This window comes from Cariama cristata, unplaced genomic scaffold, assembly GCF_000690535.1.
Source record: "Cariama cristata isolate BGI_N322 unplaced genomic scaffold, ASM69053v1 scaffold10995, whole genome shotgun sequence".
In the NCBI taxonomy this organism is placed as follows: Eukaryota; Metazoa; Chordata; class Aves; order Cariamiformes; family Cariamidae; genus Cariama; species Cariama cristata.
In genome coordinates, this window is record NW_009616959.1 from 44,942 (window position 1) to 54,343 (window position 9,402).

The 9,402-nt window shown below is 38.2% G+C and overlaps 1 protein-coding gene across 1 annotated transcript; it reads right to left on the bottom strand.

Annotated features, from left to right (window-relative positions):
- Positions 1–6,404: 6,404 nt before the first annotated feature.
- On the bottom strand, positions 6,405–8,940 carry ASB14 (ankyrin repeat and SOCS box containing 14; the record flags this gene model as incomplete). The annotated part of the gene is made up of 3 exons (XM_009700356.1): positions 6,405–6,598; positions 7,378–7,531; positions 8,397–8,940. Coding segments are annotated over 3 exons (892 nt in total), but the record flags the coding sequence as incomplete, so codon positions are not given.
- Between the last annotated feature and the right edge of the window lie 462 nt (positions 8,941–9,402).

Consider the following 9,402-nt stretch of genomic DNA (forward strand, 5'->3'; position numbering starts at 1 on the left):
GGTTGCCTGCTTTATTAAAATTGGAATCATGGCTGTATCTGGTGAAGTGGCGCAAGTTCTGCAAGAAGTGAAATGTAGGTGGAGGGTCTGTTGTATTATATAAAAGACTTCACAATATCTAGACCCTTATTATGCCTTGATTTTTCTTTCTCAATTAAGTGATTTCCACTTTCATGTTAGTATAATTACTCTTCTGTATGCCAGATGAAGCATGGTGATGCTACTGTGTTTATTACAAAATTCTGTTTTCTCAAGGCTTCTCTGCAGTATGGAAAATGTGGGGTTTTTTTTACCCACTTACCTCTCTGTGCAATTGATTGTTCTTGAAGCAAAACTTAAAATTCTTATTGGACTTCAGCAGTACACTGAAATTTGTTCTTTACACTGCAGTATGGAGAACACCTTGCTGGAATCAAAACTGGATGTCCAAATAAGACAGTGCTAAGCTTTACCTAATTTGTTGCACATAACAATTCTTAGATTTAGAAAGAAAAATCCTTATTAACATCAGTGAGATGTGCAATAATTCTAGACAGAAAGATCTTATTTTTTGTTTCATATTGCACTGTATGATACAGTCTGGATTCTTTTTGTTGATGACTATAATGCTGAAAGACTTCTTTCAACATGAGAAAAAAAATACTGTCAGACCTAGAGAAGAGCTGATGAGACACAGTTGCACTTTGCTGCATGAGGAATGTATAAAGCATTCCTTATCAAATGATAAGAATAATGCATATATTCTTGTAGCACAAGTGCTATGTTCTTCATTTTTCCCCACTACATGTAATAAAATGCTGTAAGCCTTTGAGTTCACTTTTTATAAAACGTGCTTAGAGTCACAGGAACATCTTGAATTCCATTGTTTGAAAAATCTTCAAAATATGTAAATGCCTTGCCACCAGTACACTACATTTACTGAAAATGAGTAGAGGCTTTTTAAGTCTTTTTATAGAAACTGATTTTGCAAACAGAATTTACTAGCTCTGAAGTAAGAGACTATGCTGATCCTGTATCCGAGAGTCAATCGCGTAAAGCATTTTTCAAAGCAGTATCTGTTTACAGCTTGTAATCTGAACTCTGTGTTCTGTACCCTGTGTAATATTTATTTTGTATAGTACTAAATGTGCATTCACCTTTTGATCCAGAAGAGAAAACTTGTTTGAAGAGAAATATTTATTTTTGCACTAATTACTATAAATACTAAAATCCCAATGGAACAGAAGATATCTCTCTAATAGTGGCATGAAAATAACAAGAAATGTAGAAAGAGAAGAATATACTTATACTCCCAAGTTATAATATAACAGTTATGAGTGTTTTACAGTTCATTGCGGGGCATTTCTGGTGTTCAGGAATGGAAGCAATTGTCAGAATATCTCCCCATCAGCTGGTGAAGGCCCAGCCCTTCATAGCTGGAGTTGCTCAGTGCTGATGAAGTAAGTGAGGAATCTCAGGACCTCTCTGCCAGACCTCTGTAGGTGCATAGAGGGATCAACATCCTTAGCTCTCCTTGCGCACAGGAGCAGCCCTGTGTTGGCCAAAGGCAGCAGTCTCCTCCTGCCCTTTATGCTGGAGATGCGAATTTCTATGCAGCAGTTCACTGTGCCTGGCTCCTGTTACAGGAGGGAAAGGGGAGCAGCGCCTGCCCTTGCAGCGCCTGGGCAGGACTGTCACAGTCTGCGGCGCTGGGGCTGCTGCTGCAGCAGGAGCCAGAGCAGCTCTTGGCGCGGATGTTACTGGCAGCACAGCCCAGGGAAGGGCTCGAGCAGCCTCGGAAGGGGACACAGTTACCCCTGCCTTAAAAGAGGAGGTGGAGGTGGAGGCTGAGCAGCAGAGAGCCTCCAGGTTCTCTTCCTGAGTTAGTTAGGAACTCCTGTTCCAGTACATTTTTTTCATCCCCAGAGTAGCCAGTCACTTGCAGAAACACATGCTTTTGCTGTTGCCAAGTCAGGCCAAGTGACATTTTCGTGTGGCCAAATTTGGCTAGCACACTGTCACATGGACCATGCAGATCTGAGGCTTTTTTGTAAAAAAAAAAAAAGAGTGGCATTTTTATTTCATCTTATCGTCTTCTATTCTTGGCTTTCATCTTTAAGAGACTTTTTATTCTTACCAACAAAAATGTACAGAGGTGCACCAAATCCAGGTTTTTTCCCCTTTTTGTGCCTAAATCTAGGCTTACAGATAGTTGCATGGCAGGCAGTTTGTCTCTGCAAGTCATTGCAGGTCATGTTTCTTTCTCTTTGTATTTTTTGTTTGCTTTTACTTACTGATATTTCTGTTTTCTATCAAGTAATATGACAGCATAGCTCAAGGTTACTGTGTCTTACTGTGTCTTCATCAAGTAAGTGCTGAAGATGAAGTAGTTTTGAAACGGCACAGGAAAAATAAGAAATTGGTGGTCTCCAGTTTCTAGAGTCTAGTCCCCTAGCTTGTCAGAGTAGGATTGATTGTATTAACCAGTTTAGCTGCAATAGCCCTGACTCCATATGGAAGACAGTTGATAGATGAGCAATCTCATCAAAAAGCATTTCTGATATATAGCTTGTTTTGCATTAGCCTTATTGAAGAAATGTCAGAAAATTGAATTACTCTTTTTTTTTTTTTTCTTGAAACTTACCGATACTGTGTTAGACATAAATCTGCAAAGATGAGGAAGAAAGCAGGAGAATAAAGTTGGCAGATGAATTTACTGTCACATGGGATTTTTCAGATTTAGCACTACATGGTTGGATTTTCCATTTGCTTTTCAGGCTTTCCATCTATGCCATTAAATGTAGTTTTCTAAAACAGTCAGCATAGGAGTGAAGTGCATTTCATTTGTGTTGGAAGATTCCCATCTTAACCACTAAGAAAAGGAGAAATGATTGAAGAGAGTAGCTAAAGAAAACAGATTGATATGCATGAATGAAATGAGGGGGTATTTTTGCTTATTTAGGAGAGTTTCACTGGTGTAAAATGAGCAAAAAGATATAAAAGCATCTGGGAGAGTGGTGAAAGCTGCAAGAGCAACTGGCAGGTCAGAAGCGATGAGGAAGTTAAAGAGAAATGGTGCAATGAGGTAGCAGTGGTGTGAGAATTACTGAGTTTTGCTTAGAGGGAGGAGCACATGGCTCTGGAATTAAAACTACCTCAAGGCGAAAAATAGCTGCTGAGGTTTTATCGCTGCCCTCCTCCCCAAAATAAAGAACTATTTGGTACCTTTTTTCCTATGAGGTTTAGAACTACTTCATTGGAAAGCATTTTTGTTAATGAAAAATTAAAGTGCTTAGTATTTTCCTTGAGAGTATGACTCTGAATATGAACATCTCAGGTTCTCCTGGGAATGACTGCAGTAGATTCCACTACCTGAGCATTTTATTATCATAAATAAATTACTGGTTGGTTTCCTCTCCTGTAATCTATTTCTCCCGTTTAGTATTTCCTATTGCCTTTTACTTACAGGCTGACCTTTCAGGTGCTTCCAGCTGAACCTTAGTTTGCTTCATGTGCATCATCTATTATTTCAGGCACTCCTGAAAATATTCTTTCAAGTACATGATTTTAAAGTGACTTTGTACAGGTGCTGAATTAGCAGCATTGTTTAGGACTAACATTTTATGTTGCTAATTGCAGCCTCATAGTTACTGCCATGTTTTTTCCCCTTGGGTAAGGGGATATTAAGTTTGTTACACTGTGTAGATTTACACACTGCAGACCAAGCAAGTCTTGCTAATGCTTGTTTCAAGTTACATACATTCTTTATGTATGTAATGGCATGAATATCAAAATATATAAAGTGTGCTTATGGATATGCATTTTATTGCATTATAGATAACACCCTAGCAATCCTCTATAGCCACTAATAGATTTCTCCAAGTTTAAATCAGAGTCGTATACAACTTAGCCATACATAACTGGTTACGAGCGGGTCGTGTAAACTCATTTGAATTTGGTAGTCTATTACTTCCTTAATATGCTTAGGTTTGAAATTGTATCAAGACAACTTACTATCTAACAGCAAAGTAATATCTAACTGTTAAGGAATGTTCCCCCTCTACAATGCTGTCAGATTTCATCTTTATATGGCTGTAAAGCCAGAGCTGAAAAATCCTGAAACAGCTGAAGCTATTTATGAAGATATAATTTATGTACATTGATATAAAGAAGCAAATTTGACTGTGCGTATGTTTAAGGTAAATTCTGATTAATGAGTTGCACAGAATTTAGGAGAAGCCCATGGAGAAAACTATGTTACGATATACTGTCTTGTTATTTTGGAAATAATTCACATACATGGAGAAAGAAAACCTGCCTCTGCTTAGTGACTTTAGTAGAGATACTGTCTAGTCTAACAGCAAGAGCCGATATTTTATGTTCTTTCTGTTGCTCTATTTTACAAAGTTTCTTGCAAGTCAATTAGTCCCCAAGGCTTTTCTTTTTAAGCAAGCAGTAAGCTGATTTTTTTTTTTTTTTTCTCCCCTGCCACAGTGGTATCTAAGTTGTCATGACCAGAGACAGTCAGTGTGTCATTGTGAATGCACTTGTGTTCCTAATGAAGTTTATATTGAAAGCCAAGGATTTTGTACAATCTTTCAGGTCATTTTTATAATAGAGTGGTCAGATTCTTACGATGTTCTGGATTGGTCCTGTTCTAGTGAAGTGTAAGTGATTCTTGCAGTGTTTGAGACTGACTTGCACATTTTCCCTGAATAGCTATGTTGAAAACCTCCAATGGCATACTTAATGTCAGCTTTGATTGTTGTGTCTTAATCTTGGAAACATGGATAGTAAACATATTATGCCAGGGCTTCAGTCAGCATTTTGTAGATTAAATAAAAGCTTAACTATAGTAACTTTCTGAGTGGGATTTGTACTGATGCAAAAACCTCCTGCATTTTTCGTAATACTGACTTCCAGGAAGTACCATTATTGGTGACAGGATGCGTTCCCTTCCCTTAAACAAAGTTTTAACATGCAGTTATATCCCTCTGTTGTCAAAGTGCATCTCAATTCTCTTAACTTTAATCATATTAGTCAGGTAAACTCAGAGGAGGTTACTGTACTTGGGGGATGCTGATGACTTATTTTTGCAACAGTCAAAGTCTGAACATTAGGAGAAGAAAATCCTTACCATCGTGGCTGGCTGTTTAGTGCACATGTTGTCATAGTTGCATGACAAAGTGTAGCACTCTGCAGAGCTGTGGTTATGACAGGGATCAGAATTCACATGTACAGAGGCTATACCAGCACAACCATTAACATGGGTACTGATACATATCTTCACGGGCTTCATTAGTTTATTATGTGATAAACACCATGTAAAGAGCATTGGGTCATAACTACATTATGGTTAAATTTGTATTTTATAAGGTTTGTAGATTTTTCTGGGGAAAAGCAGACTTTTGAATTATATAACTTCCATGATAAAGATGCATGTATAATTAGAAAAAAAACTATCTATGCTTACTTGATAATGAAGGAATAAATACTACTAATGCTAAGTGTGTTGATGAACTTTTTTTTCCTAAAATATGGACTGACATCTGCAGTATTTTTAGTAAGGACAGGCATGCTGTGGGTCTGTGTGTACTACGTAAGACTTCCTAAGACAACTATGACTGGAGCTTATACTTTTGGAGTGCTGTCTGTCAGCAACTATATGAAGAGAAGCTCCAAAAAATTGTAAGCATGCAACTGGACAGCACTGTAAAAGGAAAACCTAGTACTGGAGGGAATAGTCAAAATACATGATGGATGAAACACATCAGTACCTGAGAATGTGATGCAGAACCAACACATCTCTCAGAAATAGTGCCTTGTTGTTGAAACATTGGTATTTCACACTAGCTGCTGTGATAAGCAGAGGTTTCTATAGCTGTTAATCCCATTTCACTGCTTAGAATGTTGGATTGCTTCATTGAGTGAAAAAAAAATAAACTTACTTAAGCTGCTCTTCAGAACTTCACTGTAGGACTTCACAAATAAACACTACTCCTTGGCAAGAGAAAGGGAAGTACAAGAGAAAAAAAGAACTGTCTTCCTCATTTTAGTTAAATCCTTGACCTTTAACTAAACCCTGAGTTTAACCCTGCAATGGGGATAGTGTTACCTGTTATGACAGGCTTTAACTTAGCGATAACACAAGGTCTGCAGCCCTACATTTTACAGTTCCTTAACTTTTCACACTAAGCATTTAAAATACTACTGCCATAACTTTCAGGTAGTTTATATGCCAGTAGATACATAGAATGAGATCACCAATACTTACATTTTGGGATTCTGCCCATTTTCTTCAGGAGGTGAGGGCAAAATGCTGGTATTCCTTAATATACATAGGAGAGAAAAATTCCAAAAGAAAAAAGCAGCTGCACAACAGTCTTATCCACGACAACATTCCCTTCAAAATATACATGTAATAATTATGTACAGCTGAGGTTGTAGGTTCCTATGATGTTTTTCTGTCCATAAAGATCATATTCCTTGTATAGTATGTAGTCTTTTAAGCAGTTTGGCAGTGGAAGGAAGGTCATGAAGACAGGACAACGGAGGCGCAACCGGCCCATGCATTCCCGTATCTTCAGACGACAAAGATGCTTCAGAGAGCGAGGATTTGCTATAAATGAGAAGGCAAGATTGATATTAGTAAGTTACTAAATTTTGTTCAATTTATTTATTCAATACTCTGCTACTTTTCAAAAGCTTTGTTCCTGATTTTGCTGCATATTCATGCTGTGAATAAATGGATACAATGAATGTGGCTGTCCCTGGACAACATGGCCTGTCAGGATGTAGCGTTTTCATCTCGGCCCATACATGTCTCAGGTATAGTTAGAATCGTTGGCAGCTAAAGCAACAGACTTTGTTTCTGTCGAGTTGGGTAAATGTACGTTAATGCAAGTCTGGGGAATGTGCTTTAACCCCAAATGACTGGTGCCAGTTTTCTGTCAACCTGAAGAAGCTACTAGAAGTTTGGGTCACTACTTCTTAATCTGTATACAAGCAAAAAGGACATAGAAATAATCTAGACAAGAATAAAATCACTCATTTAAAAATAGTGATTTATTAGATTTGTTCCATCAATATGAGGCAGGGGGGAAAGCTTTTCTGTCCTTGAAGAGCATTGTGTTGTCTACATTCTAATTCAAGTTCCCAAGTGCTCTACATAAATTGTGCAGTTACCATCTATCAGACTTTTGAGAGAAACTGAGTTTAAATCCTAGCTAGACTGATTTTTAAGAGGTCTCTTACTGTTAAAACATAACTTTTGACCTAACAAGGCTCAAGAAAAGCACCAGTCTGAGGTGAAGAAAATGAAAACTAAAATACTAGCAACAAAAAAGGCCCCAATCCCAAACCACTTTGTCATTTCAAATGTAAACATCAGATACTTACTTAAAATCAAATTGATATCTGGCCAGAGTTCCTGTTCTTTGAGAACCGCTTCTAGCTTCCAGCAGATATTAACATGATCGACGTAGTCTAGCATTACTCGCACTACTTTTCCAGACAGATGCTTCAACCATGACAAAGTTATCACTTCACAGAACTGATAGAAACAAAATGTTTGATAGAATAACGTTCAATACTCTTGTAAATGACTTCCGCCGCTGCAGGACAAGAGCAATTAAATAACCTCAGCAGAGTGCCAGGAAAATGAGTGTTCTGTCAGCGAGGGAAGCTTTAGAGGCTGTTGCAGCTTGCATTAAGCCTCACTAGCAGAATCTGAAAATAAGAGATGGTTATTTTGTACTAGATCCAAAAATGAACTTAAGCAGCTGTATATTTGGTAACTAAGTGCTTAAAAAGAAGTGCTACCACTCACTAAGTGGAATTTAGACTTGAGTCCCACCATGCTGAACAGGGGTACCCACCAGCCCAGTGCATGCCACACCCCCTTTTCTTCAGGTTAAAGAAGGTTTTATTGGGGTTGAGTGGACTTTACAAACTGCAAAGCAGTGACGCTGATGGGTGTCTCTAGGAACCTCTTTAGATCTGTCCAGGTTTGTTAATTTCTGTGCAGTGCTTATCATGCCAGCTCCAGGGGGTCCTTACAACAGCCTCCCAGTATCAGTGTTATGCTACAAGACAACCCAGTGAGCCAGCCTGCAAGTCCCTGCTTTCACAGCATGGACAAGACTGCCCTGGAGAGCCAATTCTGTACTGATCGTTAGCATATCATTAGCTATACTTTCACAATTGAAAAATACTGTTTATCGTCATTTGCTGCCATGAACCAGGCCTCATGGCAACATCTGTTTAATTTTAAAGCCTTGACTATTCCTACCTTTATGTGTAAACTGTCTTAGAGTTTCAAAACTTCCTTTTCTGACACTGCATTAAGAACATTTTCATTCAATTTTAGGAAGGATGCTGGTAGTAAAACAACGTATGAAGCCATCTGATATACTCACCATCGCATCTTTGATAACGGTGGAAGTCCATCCATCAGTCACATACTGGGAATGAGAACTGCTTCCCTGAGGGCAATCGAAGCAGCGGTGCACATCGTACCCATAGTTCATCAGCATTCTTAACATGACTTCATCTTTCAGAGCATACTGTAGAGCTGATGGAAAATGCGTTGTATTGACTCTGCAGAAGTAATTGACATTAGCCCCATGGCGGAGCAGTAGATTCATTAACTCATAGTTGCCCATTCTCAAGGCTATTTGGAGACAGTTGATGGGATCTTGGTTTGGCAGGGCTCCAGCATTCAACAGCAACTGTGTTGAACAGATATCCCCGTTGGAAACAGCAAAGTACAATGCTGATTTCCGGTGGTCGTCGTAGCCTTTGCGAACTCTTTGATCCAGCATAAAATTGGCATCAAACCCAGATTTGAGGAGAAACTCAAGGCACTGAGGATGTGCACCTGCTGCAGCTGAGTGAACTGGACTTATCCCACTTTCTTTAATGGCATCAAAATTAGTAACTGGAACTAAATTTTTTAGGGCTCTGAAGAATTAAAAAAGAAGAATCTCAGAATCTTAAACATACTGGTTCACCTTGCTTAGTCTTTGAATTTCTCTGTGTTGCCGGGCTTCAGAATTCATCATAACTGTATACAATTGTCTTAATCTACCAAATCGGTAGCACAGCATGCTATACCTCTGCATTGACTTTAACTGCTAGCAATTAAATTGTTAGTCAGCAATGGATACTGACTTTACACCACTACACTACTAGACATGAAATAGTATCCTATTAACACTATTCATGAACAACCCCATTCCTTGCTAAAGGAATAATGATTCCTTCTCAATAGAAGCTTTTCCTGAATGTTGAGAGCATAATGCTACTGCTTAACCTATAGGAATTAGGGAATTAATAGAATATAATATATTATACCATGAAAATGTATAATATGTAATTTGATATATACATATAACTTTAAATATAATTTAAGGAATATATATA